Raw genomic sequence first — 23,106 nt, 5'->3', positions numbered from 1 at the left:
AAACAGTATAACAAACTTTCAACTGATAACAAATAACCCTAAATAAGAATAAAGCCTTGTAAACATCCAAATCGTTTTCATGCAGGTTTATGCAATAGCTAAAGAAGTTGAATAACACATGAAGTTATAACCATGATAATTTTAAGTCTTATCAACCCATGTCTCATGACAGTTTTAATTCAAGGTTTACGGTTTGGGATCGAAGCATAGACTTTTCATCAATTCGACTGGAACTCACCATTTCTTGCCGGTGAGTGACTGATCAGCTGAGAAGAGAAATATCTCTCATGCCGCAAAGTAAACAAACATAAACAAATATGACATAACCTGTCCAGCAAGCGATAGAGAAGGCCATTGGGTGGGAAAAATTGTGCCGGTCTCTGAGCTGAGTGCAGAAGCTTTAAGCTCTGGCAGCAACGCACTCTAAGCTTGCGGCGTAACAGATGAGCTCTCCGGTGGAAAACCCGAGAGCGGATGAGATCTCGCTGATCTCGCACTAACGCGCACCCAGCTGAGTGCATGTTGTCGCTAAAGCGGTGGGGATGGCTCGTCAACGTCAACATACTAGCAGAAAGGAGGAGAACCCGTCGAGAGCGAAAGCGAGAGCAACCGAGCGGTAGTTGTGGCAAAAAATGGCGACAACAAAACTTTATTACGTTTTCGCTGGCTTTTGAAACTTTTAGTACGAATTTTGTCGTCACCGGGGTTATCACGCGCTGCTTTCGGCTTTCCGGCGTCTTCTCGGACCGTTCGCATGCTACGAGAGAAGCGAAGCGCTGTAAGTGCTTATGAAGCGTTTGGGTTGAAGGGGTTCGTCGCTTGCCCTTTGATTGAAGTCGCCGTGGAAAAGTGTTTATTAGTGAAATTGTTAACATTGCCAGTGGGAGAAAACGTGATATGTGTTGTACTTTTATTATTTTTGTTTGTTTGTCTGACCGTAACCGTCTATTCGTCTATTAACGTTGCATTCCTGGTGGGCAATTGAAGTGTGAATTTATAGTGACCATGTGCTTAATGACGGTCGTTGTCAGTACAGTTGATTGTATCGCGAAGTGACACAGCTACCAACTGCCAACTGCAAAGTGATAATGAAGTTCACCGCACGGAGAACGATGTTTTCCATCGCCACCGGCGGTTATAGCGGATTGTCTTGCTTCCGGCGGAAAAGAACACAACGCGCTTAACATTCTCATTAGTCATCCAGTGCTGCAAACAATGCAACACCTCAGTCAGTCCGTGGGTAGCAGCGTCAGAATGACAATTGTGATGTTCGATGCATGCGTGTACGGGGAATGTGTGATCGTGTGGGATTTTCGTACACTTACGACCTCGGCAACGTTTAATGTTTAACTGTTTACGACCAGTTATGGCAAGATGGTCATTAACACGAGTTGACAATTGTGCGTGTGTTGTGTATTTTAAGTGTATGCAAAAAAAAACAAGACGAAAAAAATAACGTTCCATTCAGTGTAAAGATCAGCTTGTCTTTTTGCTAGTGTTGTTTTGGATGAAGCAACGACTCTGAATCTATATTTACGGCACCACTACCTACCCGTATTCCATGTGCTCCAGTATTCGAGGCCGGTCACTACGATATCCAGGAAGATGCGAGTGGCGGTCAAAGCGATTGCTATGAATTATACATTCACCAACCACCCCTTCAGGGCAGAACGTCTCCACCGGTGCTGTACTTCCTGATCTTCCCTTGTGAAACCGGTTACACCGGGCTAATCGGGCAGCAGATTCCTGCGGCAATGGCAAACAATCCTTCCATCGAGGACGCTACAGCACGTCCTCGATCCTTCGGAGCGCTCGCTACCTCAGCCGCAGGAGTTGTGTTGAATTGCCCGATAGCCTTGAAACGATATAATGACCGAGAACAAAACGCATTGACTATCCCCGATTCGCGCGCAAACCGAAGCGTCACCATGCTTTTCAGTGAACCTTTCTTGGACACAGAATCTAGAACAGCTTAGTGCCGCTGGTGTACAGGTGATGCGATCGAAACGGACGAGCCGTCTAGCTGGTTCTAGGCATCCTCGCTTTAGCTTCAGGACAAGTTTTTGAGTTTTTTTTCTTTCTTGGAAAAATGGTTCGAATTGGAATGGAAATAAAATGCTTACGGGGGTTGTTACGTCAACCGTGTAGATAGAAATGGAAAGTATTAAAATGTAAAGCCGTTGAATGAGGAACAAGTGCCTAGACGAACATGGGGGTTCCAGATTTTTTTAATTAACATGCAAATCCATTCATTTTTAATCTTATACACTCCTAACGGGACATGAAATCAAATGATGATTACTTCTGACAGATGTTTTAAGTGGCTTTTTATGGCGTTTTAAATCTCTTCACATCATGAAAGTAATGAATTTATGTTCCTATTAGTATGTTTCTAAACATACCAAAAATGAATAGTTTTATCGTTTATTGCGCTTTTTAGATTGATTATGGCAACATTTAATACTGTTGTGTTCAATATAAAGAAATTAATCAACATAATGCATTTTATGCGTATATTGTTCAAAAGTAACATATAGTATTAAATCGAAACATACAAGTAACGATTTCATATTTAGCTAAGATGAAAACTCAAATTATTCAAATGATAATTAAAAAGCACAAAAATTTCATCAACATAAATTAGGATTTATGTTCGCACGTGTAACTCAAGATACTCCCACCGGAAATCATTCCTTTTCGGTTCACGTTACCTAATAGCAAAACTAAATTGTGTTACATCGATAACTCTTAGCTTAGCGTGTCAGATATGGTATTCCAAATTTTTAACACTGTCGAAAAAATAGTTAAAAAAAGAAAAAACCCAACGCACCATCTAAACGCAATGACACATTGCAATGAAGCAAACTCATTACAATAATTGCTCCACAATTAGCGATTCGTCGCACACATCCACCGATACGCACTGCAATCGGGGCGGGTTTTGTCGCATCAGCCCACTGCCCGACTGACCCGAACTCCCGTACGTACCCATCCGCCCGGAACCCATCCACCTCAAAGCGAGGAATGTTTATCATGCAAACAGCTTCCAGCCCAATCGGTGCTCCACTATCGTACGCCCCTACCGAACCTGCAGGGGTCGCGACGAAAGAAAGCAGCTCGTGCTTTGGTCGTGGTGCTCGAACCGGAGTGAAACCAAACGCAACAGGGGCGCTTTGGTGCGTGTGCCTGCGCTTGCGTTGTCGTTCGAGATTTTCCGATCCCAACCCGGCCCGGTATTTGAAGCTCTGACGCAAGCTCGTCGTAGGACGAGCATCGAACGTTTGTGAGCGTGACTTTTCCTACCCACCTTTCGAAGGTAGTTCGCTTTATGCAAATCGGACCCGATATCGAATTAACATTCACATGCTGGTGGCTCGATATCGATATAGCGATGCTGGAGCAACCCGACCAGAATGCACGTTGTCGATAATTTACGAGAGTGTAGCGACTTTTTCTCCTATTTATTGCGTTAAGCGTACTCGTACTCGTACCGGTGCCCTCTTCTGCCATGTCTAGTACGTGTACGACGTTTGACGGTCGGCGTTCGTTTGAGTCCAATTTTGCAGTCAAACAAAACTTACCTCTTTTCGCGCCGGCGGGCCTGGTGTTGCCGAAGGAAAAGCAAACATTCAGCAACGCTCCAACAGCACCGGGTCAAATCGCGTTCCGTCACTAGGGCGCGTCGCGCCGGGCGATACGATTGCACAAGTACGTCGGCTGGCGGGCACTGGTGAAAAAAAACCACGAAAGCTGACTTGCAGCAGTTTGTCGAATGAATTGATACGGGTTTAACCTACCCGTATCTGAGCAGCTTTCGGAGGGAAAATTGTCCGCTTAGGTTGAATTTGTTTTCCCTTATCTGTACGGTCATGTTTAGTGTTACGATAAATGTTAATTCCCTGGTGTAAAATAAACAAATCTGAGTGTTTTTAAGCCATAAGTTACGTAGTCGTACATGCGTAAAGTTTTTGTAGAGAATCATTGCGATTCAAAGGAACATATTAAAATTGTAGATGAAAACTCTTTTTGAGACTTGCAGCTTGGTAGTGTATTTTTATTTTGTTTATGTCGAATAAAATTCATTCAAAATATTTTTTATAAAATTTCAAATTTTAAGTCTTTCTAGTAATATGAATGCCTTGTTTGGGTAAATGATAAGAATATGATCATATTTTTTATACTTTTATAAATTCGTTACACAACTCACCCTGTGGTGACGTTCAAATTCAACAAATACGGCATCATTTATTTACCAAAATGCACTATCAACTGCATAAGCGTTCGAAAGCCAGCCAAAGGAATTACATTGAAAGTAGCCAAGTACGGACGACACACTAGTAAAGAAAGCATTCTGCAAACGTTCGTCCATAAGTCTTGGTGGGAATCGAACTGTTACGAGCAGTGCACCATGCTGCTCTGGCCGTGCAAGTACAGAAAGAAAGAACATAAAAGAAAGCATTGATCAAGTAGGCAACGCGACTGCTTACGCCTCACCATTGGCATATTTCCCCGCCATTTCCATGCATAATTTATTACGTGCACTTACCGATTCAATGGACAGGGGGAAAAATGAAGAGAGGATTCAAAAAGCTCTTTTTGTTTGGGTTGGAAATTGTTTTTTGCAGTCTCATGTCATGTTCGTGCGTGCAGCCGATTGTTTATCGGTAGCCTTTTATGATCGTCACCAGCAGGTCCTTTTATACGATTCGATGAAGTCTTTTGTATGTTTTGTTTCTCGCCGGTGTATGAAATATTCTTCAATGGCACGAGGTGCACGATTACGTGTAGCAGCGATATGCATTCATGAGCAGAATATTGAAAACTTTTCAATTTTTATTCAATGTGTTGTGCAAACACGTCATGATTAATTTAAGTTCATCAATAACACTCGGTGTAAAAATGTGCAGTGAAATTATTTAAGTATCGATTCGGTAAAAAACAACGTGCAAAAGCGTGAAAACTAATGTAAAAACATTATTTAAACTCATTTTCAGAAAGACAAAATAAGATTTTTGTGCAAAAAGTAAACCGATACAACTAAAATAGTGAGTGAACAGTTGGTATCTTCACCTTCCAGTATTCAAATAAACAAAATGCGGCGAAATCATCAGTTTTGGATGGTAAGTTTCGGCAAACATTTGCAGTTTGGTGTGGGCTAGTTTCTTTGCGCATTTGTATTTTCATCGGCATTCGTATTCACATTGCGTGGGACGACTGGTGCTACCGTTCATAACCAATCCTTCCAAAACAAGCCGTAGCGAACGGAACGGTGAATTAAGCTTCATAATTTCAGACCAACTAGCCGTACGACGCAGCATGCAAATTGCTATTTAATGCCAAGGAATGCAACCGTGCGATTTGCGAATCACCAACCCATCACTAGCCGAGATGCGTAATCAACCGTCGTAATAATTCTATCGAACGAAGCGAAGCGTTGAAGTGGCTTTTGACGTAACGTTCATGCGCCAACCGTTCAAACTCTCACGATTGAAAAACATTCCGGAACAAAAACGAATCGCGTTTCCTTCGTTTTGCCGAGTCTTTAACGGCGCACTTTTGCAAAACGTTCTCACCTGTATGATTAAAACTAGCAATTGTTTCATTGAGCAGCATGTGTTTTCCTATACGTCAGACGGCATAAGTATTCCGTTCGATTGAAACGAGTTTCTGTTACTGTCAAAGTGTGCTTTTTTGTTCGCGCTTTGACTTTGTATACGATGCGTCATAGACGCGATAAACGGTGGGGAAATTCTGCCATCCTGTCTGACATCGTGTCATCTTACGAAGGAGCATGGTTCGTTTGTTTTTATTATTTGTTTTTTTTTCTTTTTTATTTGAGTAGCGCTTTATTGCTCCACCATAAATCGCAGTCCCAACCGCTTCGGTACGTTCGTCGCTTGTGTCCTCGCTTAAATCACGAACTCTTCCGCGTCGATGCTCATCTTCAAGGTGGAACTGCGGAAACACACGACCAGCCAGCATAAAAATAATCAAATTGGTCGGATGAATCTGCAACGGATGTGATCATCTGACGGTTGTCAAGAGCAAACCGCGTCGCAGCCATACATACACATGCGGTTTTGCGTTGCCTGTGTGATCGGATAATTGAGCCGAAACGATCCGCACAATCGTTTACGGTTCCGTTTGACATGAGTGTGTGTATGCGTGTGTTTACCGCGGCTCTGACCTTGATCTTGAACTGTGGCTTAGGTCGAGTCGTGATCGTACCGCAACGAAGGCAATGTGTGTTGCAGTTTATTTCATGTGCAATTAACGAGACTCGCTCTGTGTCCGTGGGGGTGAAATGTTGCAAGGGAACGGAATCCTGGCTCATAACTACAACAAAAAAAAATCAACACGTGCACTTACGAAACCAAATAAATTACATACATTATAGACCAATTAATTCAAAACTCCCACACACGTACGAGTGGGACCGGCTTCTAGCGTTCCTAGTAGCTTTCTATCATGATCGCCAAAAGTATAATATTTTCAGGCTAACAGTAACCTGCTGCACATAATAACAACAATGTTGTCATGCGGCTTTCCTGCTTTAAAGTTCGTAATGCGTTGCAGACACCTTAAAGTCTGCGTAAATCACTTGATCGACTTACCCGTTCGTACTCTCGCGTATCCATTACCGCTCGCGAATGGTGCGTTAGTGCGCCAGAAGTTATTAGTAGGTGTGACTCCGATGCTAAATGTTTGCTCTCCATTATGATAATGATTCGGGGTGACGTTTGATTGATTGATAAAGTGGAGGGAAAGAAGCATATATGAGACGGGTGTTGGAAATTGCACCAAAGACTTACCCTTTGCATGTATCACTCTGATCGACGTGAGGAGGTGTGCCCGGACGGTGTCGTGTGTGAGTTTACGTTTGGAAAGGTCACGCAAAAATATTGATCGCTGTCGGTTGATTAAATTATGCGAACGTGTCGGTGATGCAATTGTGTCGCTATTGCTCCACTTCATTAATTTCGCACCTTTTTGCCGATTGCGTGTCATGACGAAGGGTTTTTAGGTTGATGAACGATTTTAAGCACTTTTCGTGATAATTATCTACTTAGATGATCCGTTACGAATGGCAATAAAAGAAATAGTTCATTCAAGGAATTTATTTCTTTTCTTATTGAAAGATCTATTTTGAATTATACTCGCGTGCCATTCGCACGCCTTCGACTCTACCTTTCTAATCACATCTTTGTGCATCGTACTGCGCATAGCTTTGGGCGGTATCGTTATATTCTTTATGAGCTACGATCAATAACGCCTTCGAGCTTCTCCCAGATTTATTGTACCACACAACATCAAAACGGTAGCTAGTAGGGCGTGTTTGTGTGCAAAGAAACCGATAGTGACGTGAACTGTTGCTTTGCTCTATGCCGATCGAGTGAACGAACGATTTATGATCTTGCGAGAAGGAGGTAAATTTTTGCTCGCGGGCTTTTGATCTAAATCGATCGATGACCGGAAAATGACAATTGGGTGGCTGAAATGGGTTCAAATATATCAATACTTTGCCAAATTTTTTTAGTTTTTGATTATACAAAAAGGTAGTTTGGAAGTTTTATGCATCATAATAAAATTATATAAAAATTTAAGGGGATGCGTCAAGCCACTTCATAGCTTTACTACCAGAGAAATATTTTAAATTTCTTAAATTATTAAATTTCTATCAACTATTATGAACTCAATTTATATTTTTATTTGTATACAGAAAGCGTAGTAGCTGGTCGTGGTCTCTTTACCTTTGTATATATCCTTATTTAAAAGAGTTACTAGAAACTAAAACTTCAACCATATGGCTTTGACACACAAATGTCCTCACCAACGATGATCATCAACATGATGAACTGGTAGCTCCATTAGTCGGATCTTTAATTAATTGTACTTCGAACCGCTCTTCGCACAACAACGGCAAGTGCAGTGTCATGCTCGTGGACGAATCGCTCGGGCCTTGATTGCACGATTCGGGCCCGTGCCATAGTGTTCTCACCTTACATTGACATTCCATCTATACACAGTGATGTTTGATGCAACGAGATAATTGAATAAGCAAAACTAGACTCAATCCCGAACCTCTGGCTCAAAAAGGCATCCCCAATGGCATCGCATCCGCGCACAGCAATGTGAAACCCAATTCTACACCCAGAGATTCTTGTACGATGTAAACGTTCCAGTCCTTTATTGGACAATCATGACACGATGGTGGGAGGTGTGTTTCCTTTTGATGTGACTTGATTAGGTTCATACCAAAGGGGTGACACTAGAGTTCTTTTCTTAGGTAAAGATTAATGAAAAGAGTTTGCAGTAGACGCAAGCTGCAATGATTGAATGGAATTCCCTTCCGACATGGTACGACAAACACGGTTTACTGCATGTTAGATGATACAATTGGTAGAACATTGATTTTTTTGTGTCAGTATTTGACTAAATGAATGTTTCTTGAACGGAGTCTATGGAATTCAATCAATTACATTACAACCAAATGGATATACATTGTTGATGATTTCACAGCGTATATAGCAAAGTTGCACACAAGGTTTTTCATTTTGTGATTTAATATAAACGGAGTAAAAAATTCATAAAAAATTGTTGTTATATTCAATAAGCGATGAAAATTGAGTTTGAGCCGACGTTTATCAACATCGCTTTTTATCTTCTTTCTCATTCATCTTTTAGACACTACAAACTCAAAGGCCTTCTCCTGCACACGCTGGATTTATTTAATTATATTTACCCATAGCTCAAGATGATTTAGATCAGCTTTTATAGTATGACGATCACTATCAATATAACCAAGCGTTTCAAAGTTTTGAGAAACTTTTCCAAATATATAGTGTGAAATATGTTATCTGAAAACTTTTTACCTTTTAATTTTGGATGAAAGATCGCCTGACTTGGTTTTGGGAATTTTGCTATAAATATTTAATTTTTGTAAAGCATTTTCCTTGCATTATAGTAATTATACATAAGTGTCGCTTTCATTGATTTTCATTCCAATGTCCATTTTGTTACCCATACGAAAATCATTCGTAACCAAAAAATTTACGCCTTACCATATCACGCCAAAAATAGGTTGCTCAATCTCCTTGCACTTGTTTGATTAATTCAACTAGCGACACATTTCTTTCAAATCAAATTGAATAAAAGGCTCGTTTGGTATAAGTTTATCGAATACCGGTGAAACAGAAAACACTTGAGCTGCAGATAATCAGACCGTCATTGCCTCAAACTTAATCACCTCATGCGTTACAGCAGAACCGATTATCCTGTTCAAAAAAGCCAATCAAACCAAACTGTACGAAAGGGAACTTTATTTAATCGTACTTTCACAAAAAAAGCCCTGTTACAATCCATTGAGCCGTCGTGTGGCCATATGAGCGGTAGAGTTCTATGCCGGTTTGGACAGACTGGCACGCTCCCGTTAGTGACTTCAATGCGCGGATCATCAACATCATCCGCACCGTACCAAACGTCATGTTTCCTAAATTGTTGGCCGGTAGGTGGTGTATAGCATAAGCACTTAACTGGAGCAGCCCAAAACCAATTTTCCCAGCCCACATTCGCTGAAAAATTAATTGACCCTTACGCAACGGTCTCTAAGCCCGTTACGCCGTTTCCTTCCAACTGGTGCTCGGTCCGACTAGCCGGTAACGCGAGAGTGCAGTATCGCATTACCATCTGGGTGCTGCTGATAAAAATCAACCTTCCCTTTCGCCCAAGGAGGGTAGCTGATCTTCATGTGCCGTGACATTCCATCTCGTACTACAACTCTCTTTTCCATGCAGCTCGTGTGGCACACTTCTTATGCTTCATCAAGGTGGAATAAAAAGCGAACCCTTTGCACTCGAACTGAACCATTTATGGAAGAGAGGCAGAAATTATCGCACACGAATTATTACTGGGAGATTAGAAGAAGCAAATGGAACAGCAATGGGAATACTGGCGGCCACTTCACCGGCACAATCAAAGATCCATTAATCAATCCTTCAAACATTTCAATTTCCATGCCTTTGTGGCTGCATTTGCGTGTTCCGTTCCCATGCCCATGCATGAACACTCACATACATTGGGTCAGTCATTTTTAACTGGTGTTTGTGATTTTCAGCATTTTCTTTGCCTCTTTTGGTTCAAGCGTAGGACCATAAAAGGGACATCGTCTCGTTCAATCGCTAGGAACTTCGTTTCCCTACGGCTAGATGGAAATGGAGACAGCAGAACAATTACCGTTTTCGTGTCATCGTTACCGTGGAGCGTGGATCAATCATACCTATGCCATTGCGGCGCGGTGCGAGCTGCAAGATTATGTAAAAGCGCCACCGACACCCATACAAAACGTTTGCAAACTTCCAACATTGACGTGGGAGCGTGCGGCTCATGTTTTTTTTTTTTTTTTGGGATGAGATTGTTTCCCGGAGGTTGTGCGATCGTTCCTTCATGGGAATTTGTTGGTGGGTGGTTGTCGAACTTAGGCGAGGCGTGTTTGGACGCACCTCTTGGGTTTATGTTACCATTATCGAGAGCTGGCGCACGATTAGCATTATTCAACTTATTTTTTTTTCAAGAAGGAGCTGCATCAAATGGATACCTAAAATTGGATTAGCAATTCTCCACCATCAAGAGGATCGCTTACGTTTATGATTTATGGAACCTCCGTTGCCATCCCGGGAGTTTCACGTTCGCAAGCTCGCAAACACGACGTAACCACGGACGCGTTCGTTGGGAAAACTATTTATTGAGTATGGAAAAAAAGATACACTTGGCTGAGATCGATTCTTTGGTACGATGCGAACCGCTTGACCTCCGATTACGCTTACTCCAGGTGTTGATTGCTGTAGCTGTAGCCATGCTCACCGTGAACCTCCCCGAGATAGGCGTGCTCCTGGCCGTACGACTGCACGTGGCCACCGTGGGTGATGTGCTTGACGTGCGCCTCGAATCCATGCAGTTTGTCGGCCCGATACACCACCACCCGCTCCGATCCGTCCGGTTCGTACAGCGAGTAGACACCCTTCACAACATCGCCATCGCGTTCCTCCCAGTGGCTTTTTTGGTCGCCAGTGTGCGGATCCTTAACGCCGTACTCGAATTTGTACTTCGGGTAAGCGTAATAATCGTGCGGCTCATGGTGCTCATAATCCTGTGCAATCTGTGGTACGACCTGCTCATGTTCACTGGACGCTTCCGCCTCTTCTAGGTGTTCTTCCACAGCAGCTGCCGTTTGAAGCGCTAGGAGCAGACAGGGAATGTACAAAAGCTGGAAACGAAGAAACCGAATCGGAACACTGTATTTTAGCACATTCTGCACGTTAGCTTTTGTCCGACAAGGATGGAAAATCTCAGTTCTTACGCACTTGCTTCATGGTGATTATTTTTATAACACTTTTAACACCACACAAATCACTTTCGCTGTGGCTGCACTGAACTGACACACCTTCACGACTGCCTTTCTTCAAACGGTGAGCTTTCATTTTATATGAAAAGCATAAAATCATTAACGGTAAGACACGCACCACAACGGTACCACACGTTTGGCAAGCCCATTGGAACGTTAAAAGAGGATTTTTCTTTAATTCCTATTGGTAATCAAAAGGAGCGCAAAAGAAAACCCCGGCACAACTTTACCAGCGTACGCTCCATAATCACATTAACTTGCATGAAGCAATGCTCACATTCCCCGGTTGTAAGGCAAATTGTATTCATCTTTTTTTTTGTTTGATGCCATGGTGTGCCCGCCTAGCCGACTGCCGCATGCCAAAATTGTGCACCGAAGGGAATTTAGCTCCAATTTGCACACCATCACAGGAAATGGCGGTATTTGACCGTAAGGGGGCTTGAATAGGTTGTGTAGGTTGGTCAGGAAGTGCGTTGGATTTATGCTCAAGGCTGCTTAGTGATTGCAGATTAGAGTTGCGACATATTTATGTGCTTCAAAGGAGTTAGGACATTATGAGCAACTTATTTTCTGAACCATAAATTGTAAAAACTCTTCACCTTTGTTTTGCAATTTTGATGAGCAACTAATTATAGAGAGGTCAAAATACATTCTTCCGCCATAATAATGTCTAATTCGTTACCAAAAATATTCATTTGACGGTAGTGAAAAATGATGCACAGAAATAGTTTTACCATAGTTGAATTTGAAAATTTATTTTAAATGTTAGCACTTCAAAAAGCGAATAAATAAATAAAGGAAATCAAGCACGCATTACTAGAACTGGATTCAGTAGTTCTATTCATTACAAATGCATTACTTCAAAATGAAAAACTGCTTTCCACCTACATATTAGCACCTACGTACACAATTTTCTTTGCGCTATTTTCTTGCTTCAACTGCTCACCGTCTCGTTTAGCTAACTATTTGTGGATTATATTAAGATTCAAACAGTATCTCAATGACATATCATTAGCAGCATACTATCATGTAATGTTCGCCCGTGCCTTGTGCTGTTCGGTGCGCACTACGGCTTGCGCAATGCTAACGTTTAAATATGGGCGTTACGCTGTAATTGATAAAACTCGCTCAAGTCACTGTGCCCCAGTGTGCTGTGCAGTTTTCTTTTGCGTCTGCATTTCTCCTTGCAGTGCAGTGACTAGCCAGACACGGTAATGGCTAGACGAGTGTATCGACACTTGATCCGGTGGGTTCGATGCGGCGAGTGGTCCGGTTAGAAAATATCATACACCAGGGGAAATGAATTATTATACGTTTTAATAACAACACTTCAGCTCGACCGTAATTGATTGATGACTTATCACCAAACCGTCACCATTCCACAAGCAGGCTTACGATGAAGTTAGTGGAACCATGGAGTGTGGAGTCTCATTTAGCTACTTAGCCAACGCATCGCTGTCCCAGTACTCCCTTTCCCAGCAGGTGCACGGCTCATGTAACCATGGCCCGATCACAACTGGGCTAAACAGAAGCGATAATCATCATTAAGATATTATCATGTAATTTCTTCATCGATCCTGGGCGGTAATTAAATTGCGACATCTAGCTGTGTGCACGGGATGCGTAAGGTATGAGCAATGGATCCCATGGGGATTGAACCCAAGTGTTTTGTGGGACTAATAGACCAAACAGTGGGTCGTGAACAGAGAGGGAAAAAAACGACAACAAAACGCTCTGAAATATGGCCATCATTCTCCAAACTGCTCCGCACAAATTAAGATGCTGCAGATTGTGATAAATGGTTCCCGCAAGGCACTAGTGGATTCCGCCAATCCATTGACAGACCCGTTGTGAGAAAGTTTCCATCTGTGCGAGCCTATTTTAGCATAGCCTCTGTCTATAGGCTTTCCTTTCGTGGTTTGTTTATTCACGAGCAAACCATTTGCAGAGCGATTCGGTAAAGGTCGAACGACAAAAATGGGTTTCTTGATAGTGATACACGATCATTTATCACCAGAGCACATGATTTGGTTATGATTCATGACCGTTGGTATTTCAAACCTGCATTGAGTACATAATTAATCTAAATAATAATAAATCAATGGAAATGATTTTTTTTTCCACAATTCTAAATGTCTTATCTATTTATCTTTTCTTTTGTTATAGAAAACGGAACCATCCGCCCTGGTTCTGCTGGTGGTAGCAGTAAGCGTTTCAGCGATAAGGGTAGATTGGAACACTAACACTGGACCAATAGTTCCCCCAACCAGTACACCAGCCCCTGTTCCACAGCCACCATTCCGTGACCCTGCTCCAGTATGGGAAGATCAATCCGACGACATCCCGAATCCTAACCCTTACAGGTTGGTGTTCGTCTTACTTTGAAGTGTAAAAATTCCTTCTAACTTAAACGTACCTACCTACTCCGCACATTAGGTATATTCTACCACCTCCATCGCGTCCCAAGTACAACGACATCACCCTGGAGCAGCGCAAACGATCGCAAGAGCAACATCATCAGCAGCCCCAAAATGGTGCTCAACCTACCCCACAAGCGAATCCAACGCAAACCTCTTCAACTGCCGCCCCGACGGGACAGATCATTGATAAGCCACAATCCAACCAGCAACCAGCTTCCGGAGTTAGTGGTGCACCACCGGCACAGCATTCAACAGTGCACAGTCAGCCAGCTCAACAGCAGCAGCAGCAGCAACAACAACAGCACATCGTGCCAAGTCTGGCGGTGCAGTACGTGCCAAACAAAGGTCTCAAGTATTACGCCGTCGTACCGAAACATACGGAAGTGTCGTACGGATCTGCCAAGCAGGCCCTACTAGCCACCAACGATCTCTACCACCAGCAGCAGGCACAGAGCAAGCACGATAAGTACGATAAGCTCAACGGAAAGTACAATCCCAAGCTGAAGAAGTACAAGGCCTACGAGAAGGTTAAATACATGCCGTACATTGTGGTAAGTGCATACGGCCATGGATACTATCCACGAATGTGTGAAAAAAGCACCATTTTCATGAGTTTCCCGTGTCGCATGATTTATGCACAAGTCTCTAATTTAATTGAATGCATACACCCAGCTGCCTTTATTCGCAATCACGTGAGGTTCGTGCCTGTGGTTGCGTTTAAGTCTTTTGTCATCGTAATTCGCAACCACCGCAGTGAACCCTAGCACTTTGTGACAAATATTTTCCTTTCATCGCGCAAATGCTTCTTTTCTTTTCGTTTTCGATCGAATTGTTATTGAAATCTGTTTGTTGTGTGTTTGAGTCTTACCGTGAGGAAAGTACGGGTTTGTTTAACGTCGTGCACGCCCTACTGAACCCGGCACGGGTGTTACAGTACCTGTCAATACATTGCCCGAACAAGTGGCGAAAGGTGGCTTAGAAAGGTGGCTTTTATTTTCCGGTTACGGGTTTAGATTTTTCTTTAGCTATCCTTGCTTCGTTTCGGTGACTTCACAACTGAATGTAACTGATCTCTTCGTGCCACTCCTCGATACAAGCAACACCCGGCACGGGATGGAAAGAAAGTGTATCCACACACAGGCACATACGATCATGCTCCATATGTCTGAGCTTATGCGCTCATGTTCGCTTATGTCATCGGGCGACCATGGGCCACGATTGTCGCAGCCCTCTTTTGCCACGACCTCTGCCATCTAGTGAGCTTTCGTTTGTGATCGAGTACGGGGCGATGAGGGCACACGAGGGCACTTGCTAGTGTAGTTACCGTAACGAATAACCCGTCCGGTCGTGGAACCATGCGCAAGTGGATAATAATAAGGCGCTTCCCTTTGCGAAAGGCTTACGGTAGGGAAGTTTTTTGTCGTCTATTTTTCGTTACTTTCTTCATCTACACACCGGATGCTGCATCGGTGCGGTGCTAATGAATGACCCCATAATGAACGCAGGCACTCCCTGTTTCTAGGCTTAGGCGTAAGGCAGCAATTTCATGCTTTTGTCTTCATCCCATTCAAAGGCAAATTTATCGAACACTACTACCATCCAATTGCTGCTAATTAACTTTCCTTGCCAGGGACGCGATCCTGCAATGTACGATAAGCATGTACAAACCTTCGATCCGATCATGGACGCGATCGACCGTCGTGTCCAAATCCAATCCGTAGACTATCAGGTCAAGATTATCAAATTACAATTACGTAATTGTAGCACGGGCACGGTTCATTTCTCTCGCTGCCATTGCTGCCGGCGTTGTCGGCACTTTATCTCGTCTACACCCCCTTCGATAGAGATCCAGAGGAGCTAAGCAAACCACCCAAACCCGAACGGCCATCATCGCATATCGATGGCACGCGAATGGAAAGCATCGTGGTACCGTGTAGCAACATTACCAACGGCACAGATTGGGAATTGATTGGGAAAATGGGAACACTTCGTTCTTCGTGCGGTCACGTGCAGCTAAATATTGGAACGATGTAGAAGCTAATGGGCCGGAGGTTTCCTAAAATAGGGAGAACCTTTCAACCTGACACGATTTGTAAGCGGGAGCAGTTGAAACAGCTGTAGCAAAGCGGCTTCTTTTTTGTTTAAGCGTTCCTCCTATTTTTGTCAAGGCAATTAGTTATGCTCGTGTAACTACAATTGCGCCAAATGAAGCGTGTTGCGTTTGATAGTGAAAGGAATTATTTGGGTGTTTTGTTTGCTTTTATTTCAATTATCCCTTTCATTTTTGAATATACAACAGGAGCTTCTAAATTTACATCTTTTTAACCTAATTAATGAAAGAATCTCATTTGCTTAAGATTACATCGTTGTGCGTGAACATGTCAGACCTTTCGTAATTGGTTACAGATTTTTTATGTTTGCCTCATAACGATCTCAATTAGGCTTTCCAAAAATTTCTCTTGCCTTGTCGACGTTCTGCAATTCATTTATAAGCAGTGAAAAATGTTCCTGCTAGGTATTAACAGGAACTTATTGCCCTGTAATGAGCTTAATTTAACGTCATTAAGATGATTGGTTGTCATTAATTTGTCGTTGAGTTTTCGTTGATAAAACATCGTATATTAATCTGCCAACGTATGCTTTGCAACGTATCCCTCAAGCTCATTTAGCTGTAAGTGACATTTTCAACCCCCTTATGACCCCATCGGCACTAACCAGTTGAGCAAGTTACCGACCTATAATTAAATTGGTCCAAATTTATAAATTCATTCTATTTGCCCTTCGTTTTTTGGCAATTTTGCGGCACAGACAGCTGTTTTCACATCTAGCACGATATGAGATAATCATACCATCCAAAAAGAAGGTCTCCAAAAGAAGGTGCCAAAATGCGAAAAACTCAACAAAATTGGCACTCGAGTTGGATTGGCGTGCGTGAAAGATGTCCCATGACGTAACTGACATTTAAGGGTGTGTCTCTTCAGTGTGTGGTCTTACCGTACTTAGCGCATGGAAGAAAAGCACAGTTTCAGAATCACCGTAAACGCATTAACATAAATTATGCTCTGCAAGTCATCTGCTTTTTTTGCTGTCGCTTTCATTTCCTTTTGTGACTCATGTGTTTTTTTTCGTTTTTTTTTCTTCTTACATCTCTTTTCAGTATTATGATGCTACCAAGCAGCAGTTTTACTACACTAGCGTTCCTTCAAATATGGTCATAAATAATAGTTTGTAATCTAAAGAGCAGGAGGAAAAGTGTTGGAAAAGTAAAAGTTTACGAAGAAAAAAGACCATCGTTAGAGAAAATGATCCCGTATCATGCCAACCATATAAAAATCTTTTCAACACAAAAAATAATTTTCTCAAAACAACTGGACTGAAACATGAAGTCAGCCTCAGGTTGAGTGTTTTTGTTTTGTTACCGAAATTTTACCATATTTACCAGATGTATGTGCATGACGATTGATGGTTCGCTTTAACCGGTGGGAATGTCTAAGCGTAAAATTAAAAGAAATAAAAAAAACACGATAGTTGGACACAACATGCCATGTCAAACATTTCCATTGAGACAGACAGAGAAGGAAGTCGCATAGCACAACACAGTACACAGATGCACAAAGTGAAGCACGCATTTCATATGTTTAGATGTAGACAAAAGGATAAAAGTATGATAAAACAGGTAAAAGCATTTGAAGAACTTCTAATATAAAGAAAATGATGAAAAATTTAAACACACCGAAGGTACATTAACGGAAAATAAATGACGAAAGCGAAAGATAGCAACAAAATGTAAATAATGAAGAAGATAAAATAAAAACAAAAAAATTTTTAAAATTGTAAATGAGTTTCAATATGAATAATGGTAATGGTTTTGAAAGAAGTTATGTAAGTATGTTTGTATTAAGAAGTATATTTATTTTACTCATTGTGTGCGTATCATATTTTATACGTAAACACACATTCAACTTTTGAGCAACAGTCACTCATGTGCGATATAAAAGCCAAAAGATTTCTTGGTAAAGTAATTACTATTCTGAATGCAACTATTCATTACACCGCATCCTCTAAGGCTGGCCATTGAAAGTGTGCCTTCCACGTGCTAAAAATAACATATGATGAGCAAACATCCTATCGCAGCAATCCGTTTGGGGCACAGGTGCCATTAAGCGGGCTTCCATACACTTCCATACCCAGTTGCTCAATGTCGAAAGGGAAAGGTGTCTTCGATTGCGGACATATTCTAGTGGTGCGATCTGCCTTGTGCTGGCGAATGTAAACAACTTCTGAGCGTACCGACAGCTATAAAGTGAACGTCCTAGGATGTTCTTGGACGCTGTGGAGCTAGATGCTCCACATTCACTTTATGATGAAGATGAAGCGTAAAGTAAGCCGGCACGTGTCTAGAAAGGGATGTTATGCTCGGTGCTGTTGTAGTACAGCTACAAATGAATGTGGCCTGTGGTTTGTAGTCTTATGCAAAACTAATTGATTTTGAAAGATAGACGACCTGACATAATTTGAGTAATTTTTTTTTACTGAGTAGAGATAGGAATTTCAGAGACACTGAGGATATTTCTGATGTAAAGATGATATGATTGAATACGTATGCTAGATGAATTGTCTTTAAACGACCTTCGTCTTGTGATAAACTAAACAGATGATTCTTCAACAATGAAGGGAACGTACTGATGGTGAAAGAAAAATCGTGCCAATTTTATCTTAATTGAAACTTTTCGAAGATTTCATGTGACCTCCGTCAGAATCAACTAGCTGCGACCTTTATGCGCCGACTGACCGCTTACCGAAACCGGCCCAAACAGTTTGACATTTTCCTCGCAAAAGTAGAAAATCAGCGTGATCAGGTTGAACTTTACGATGAAGACAAAAAAAACAGTCTCATATAACTAGAGCACCGAGGATCGGTAGTAAGCATGAGCGGTAAAGAAGGAACTGGGCTTAAAATTTCACTCTTTTACCCTTTGCGTTCTCGAAGCCACTCGGAAATGGCGATCGAGGCTTCTAAAGATCATCAACTCAAGGTGGTACAAGGTGGTGCGTTTCGGCCATTCCTTTTTGTTGGTGGATGCCCACCATTGTTGCATTAAATGCCATCCTCAAGGTGCACAAGCGCCTCCGCTCGATCGACCGAATGCACTCGGTTGCCCTTGTGAAGATGCAAGTGAAATTTGAAGCTCAAGCCCCTTTTTTGAAGTGAGACAAGCAAGATTTCGATTTGGTTGTACTGTGGCTTCTTACATCATATTCGATTCAAGTTGTTGTGGAACATGACGTAGTTGATGCTTCTGCTTGAGTAAAATTGATACAAGCATGTATGTGACCTGTTTGATCGGGTTCCGGTGCGGAATCTTTGCCGCTCGCTTTTTCTAGCCGTTCTTCCTTGCGATACAGCACACTCGATTGCCATTTATCATTTCAACCACAGCGACAGAGGACATGAACATGAACTTTATCGCTTTACCACTGCAATGTTCCTCTCTGCTTTTCATCCCTTTCACGAGATGCCTCTCTTAGCCATTATATACTGCTGTACGTACAACCTTAAAAAAACCGCTTTTGCAATTCTTTTCGCCGTGCGCGATATGTTTGCTTATCGTACTAGCCGAACAGTGTTTTATTTTCATCATGCCCCATCTACGGTTAACCTCCGGCAGCATAATGTGCAGTTTGCTATAAGTTATGGTCAGTTTCGGGTGTTATTTTTGCGGTACGGTTTTGTAACGAGTAGCTGCACGCGTTCAACCTTTTCGGCGCATCTTTCGTGAGCTTTATCGTCACCTCTGCTCGTAAAGCTCGTGTGGTTCTTTTTTTTACTGGGTGTTGGCTATTTGGCGCATTTCACCATAAAAGGTATGCCGCATGCGTGAACAGGATACGGGTTGATATTTAAGTGCACTGATTTTTGTGGCTCTTTAAGTGGGTAAGCTTTTAATGAGACCGATGCCGGATGGCTTGTTGAATGCTGAATGATGGATGAATAAGTTTTAGAAGTATAGCATAACTAACTAAACTTACAAATTGATTTAAAAGAATACAATCGATGGGATTTGTTGTTATTTAAAATCTTTTTTCGTACAATAACTCGTAACTTTCAAAATAACTCATAGAAAAATTGTAATATTGAATACAGACTGGAAATTCTTCTAAAATTAACTAATAATGAAATAAAAAAATTAATAGTAAAGCAATATGTTTAATAATAAATTATTAAATCATAAACCATATTGCAAGCAAAACACAATAAGCTCTTTAATATTCCAATAGTCCATTGGAAGAAATTAAACAACTTTCAACTAACCATCAGCCAGCTCTACTTGGATCAACTACCCAGCCATCAATAAATCATCCGTAATCACTACAATTGACTGCAAATCACGCCTCTCCTTTCAACAGTGCCTAAAGTACCGACTGCCACAAATCCCATACCGAGCACGGTAGCAAATGGACTTCCACTCCAACACCGACACTTATCAGCACCTGATCATCGCCATCTGCCCGCACTGTTACACACCTTCGAAAGTGTAACATTGTAGCACCCATCTGTGCAAACAATCCGTTGCAGTCGATACGTTTGCTACCGACTTTGAAATCGATCGCCGACGATAGCGCGATACAGAGTGGGCAAACCTTCTCGGCTTTGACTACTGCATTGGCACCTTGCATCCCTTCAGACCACGCTTGGAATTGCAGTTGCAGATCAATCAGTCGATACATATGGCGCTGTGACACTTGAAGCAGCGAGGCGACTTCGAGATAAAGGTGTGCAGGTAGATCTAGAATTAGAACGGGTCGCCTTTTACAGCGTGCGACTGGTGAACGTTGAGAAATGGCAAAGTTCTTGCACCAAACTAAATTCAGCGTTGTCTAAGATCAAGCTCAATAAATTTCGTTCACCAATCGCCACAAATAAGGTGAGCCGGCCACGGTTTGGAATCGCGGTGACGGAACTGGACGGTTACGTACATTATGTCAAATCAGCGATCGTACAATCTTTTTCGTACGATCAACAAAGGTGGATGAGTTCCAGCCATCGACATGCTTGCATTTGTCAAATCCGCAAATAAATTCAATCGTACGAATGGTTTTATTGGACAATCGTTGGGCAAAGCACCGTCCCAAATGGTGAAACCGAAATGCCACTCAAACGTTACTAATCGGGAAGATTAGGAAGCTATTTATCAACGATATGCTACGCCTGTACGAACAGCCTAGCACACCAGAACAATAACAATACAGCTCCCAAACGACTTCCTGAATGCACCGAACCCGTCTCCAAAAGGTGATCACAGCTTGTGGGAGCGTTTCAAAAGCAAAACAAAAACAGGTTTCACCATTCTACAGGACACCGTCGCTAACGAACAAGACCTTAAAGTGTAGCAAACCAGTTGCTTAAGATGCGACCGGTACACTAGTGCCACCTTCTTGGACATCGTCCACGGAACGGTTTGGGACGCCCGCCTAACTTATACGCCTCAGCGATTGTGTCGCGTTCTTGACCTTTAAGCGAAAGCGGTGAACGGAATCAAGATGCCCGCGGGAAGGATGTGAATCCTGTAATCGGTGCTATGAGCGCACCCTATCGACCATATCGCCTCCAGATGACCATGGAAGCGAAGAACGGACGGTCCTGCCCCAAACCAACGATGCAGTAACTGCTTACGGCGTTTCGTAGATCGCAAGAGTTATTTTTTTCTTCACTTCTTTTGCGCAATGAACCATCTTTCCGCCTGAAGGCACGCCAATACCGATCGGGCAAGTGTTCTGGCTCATCCAAGCTGGGGAGGGGTTCGCTATAAGTTGCTCAATGTGTTGTATTATATTATTTCATTGATTCTGATGACTTGTGGCGTTGCTATCCTTGTTGGGATTTGGGATACATTAAGTAGTGTATGACGCAATGAGTGACTGACATTTCGTCACAAGGTCGACGAGTGCTCTTTATCGAAAGTACATCCGAATTCCAAAGCAAGAAGGATGTGGAACATTAACATTATAAAATTGCATGAAAACATTACCAATGAGAAGGGCTAGTAGGTTAACTGCATTATACACAGCTTATTTGTTTATGTCCAAACTACTTTGCATTTGGAAGACTTTCCTTAAGAAGTAACTCAACATTTCCTGTTAGAGTTTATCTATGTAACAGTTTTTTAGGGATTTAAATTATACGATTTAAAGGGAGAAATATTTTAGGAACCTTGATAATTCTAGAAAAAGATTGATCAAATACACGCTTGGGTGTAGAGCAACTAGACAGCAACCTAACCTAGTGTTCTTGAGAAAGATTATGCAGTAAACTTAAAAAGAAAACAATCCCGAAAAATTGTTTACAACGGAATAATCTTTTTGTGTTGAAGTGGGTTTTTGTTTCATGTTCAACATTATTTAAACTTACTATCAAACAGCTAAACAGTAGCTATGTTAAAGACTCGGAAATCCCATCTTCAATGTCATCGGACAATTTGCCAAAGATAGCAAAACAACTTACCGCCAACATAACCGGTTGACGTCTTCATTACACAATCGTCCCCGCGATCGTCTTCGGTGACATGCATTTCCTTCAGCCTTTGGAAACAATTCCGTTCAACCAACTTGAACGTCTCGTACCAAATGTTGATGCTACAAAAAGCCACCGGTTTGCCCTTACCCGATGACGGCATGATTGCAGGCAATGTCAATCATGGCCACTCGCTATGCAAATTGCCGACCATTGCGTTGGCTTTGGCGAGAAGGTAACGAGAGTGCTAACACACATATCGTGGTGCACATTGTGGTTGAGCCGGAACGTGTGGACATTGGTAATGTCCACTTGCGCGAATTAAATGTTTGGCCTTGACATAAAGGGGTCGTAATGTAGACAATCAGAATGAAAGTTATTTGTTAAGGACTATTCTAGATGTTACCTAGGTAGAAACAAAAGTTGAAACAAGTCATGTAAAATGCAACTGATCGATGAAATGGTAATGTATTTTTTATCATTTGTTAATTTACTGAAATTCGGAGTTTTTAAATTTTTTTAGTAAACTCCCCTGCATCGTCTGCTTGGCATAACGACCTTATATTTTGAATTAAAATGTATTTATCCCAAGATTTTTTGTACCAAATCTATACCAAAAATGTATGTGGTATGTAATGTATATATCACATAAAAATGGACAAAAAAAAACAGGGAGTAAACAGATACTTCATTTTGTTTGTTTATTTTATTGTGTGTGAATGTTATTTTAATTGTTTCCATCATCCATTCTGAATTCTAAACAAAACATGGCT

The 23,106-nt window shown here is 41.9% G+C and overlaps 2 protein-coding genes across 4 annotated transcripts; one reads left to right on the top strand and one right to left on the bottom strand.

Moving 5' to 3' along the window:
* The first annotated feature begins 646 nt into the window (after nucleotides 1–646).
* On the top strand, nucleotides 647–17,659 carry LOC125768902 (putative mediator of RNA polymerase II transcription subunit 15). 3 transcript variants are annotated; one of them, XM_049437219.1, is made up of 5 exons: nucleotides 647–778; nucleotides 4,995–5,120; nucleotides 13,568–13,764; nucleotides 13,838–14,372; nucleotides 16,979–17,659. In XM_049437219.1, exons 2-5 carry the CDS (start codon nucleotides 5,094–5,096, stop codon nucleotides 17,051–17,053), a joined length of 834 nt encoding a protein of 277 aa, XP_049293176.1. In that variant the 5' UTR covers nucleotides 647–778; nucleotides 4,995–5,093; the 3' UTR covers nucleotides 17,054–17,659. The 3 variants fall into 3 exon arrangements, with proteins under 3 accessions (XP_049293176.1, XP_049293178.1, XP_049293177.1); XM_049437221.1 differs by lacking the exon at nucleotides 647–778 and adding an exon at nucleotides 796–899; XM_049437220.1 differs by lacking the exon at nucleotides 647–778 and adding an exon at nucleotides 922–937.
* Nucleotides 9,311–12,342, bottom strand: LOC125768922 (uncharacterized). The gene is made up of 2 exons (XM_049437252.1): nucleotides 11,361–12,342; nucleotides 9,311–11,263 (listed from the first exon to the last, which is right to left on the bottom strand). The coding sequence occupies exons 1-2, from the start codon at nucleotides 11,499–11,501 to the stop codon at nucleotides 10,820–10,822; spliced, it is 585 nt and encodes a 194-aa protein (XP_049293209.1). The 5' UTR covers nucleotides 11,502–12,342; the 3' UTR covers nucleotides 9,311–10,819.
* Nucleotides 17,660–23,106: the final 5,447 nt, after the last annotated feature.

This window comes from Anopheles funestus, chromosome 3RL (genome assembly GCF_943734845.2).
Source record: "Anopheles funestus chromosome 3RL, idAnoFuneDA-416_04, whole genome shotgun sequence".
NCBI classification, from domain to species: domain Eukaryota; kingdom Metazoa; phylum Arthropoda; class Insecta; order Diptera; family Culicidae; genus Anopheles; species Anopheles funestus.
Note: the sequence above shows the minus strand (reverse complement) of the source record. Positions and strands in the feature narration are given on the sequence as shown.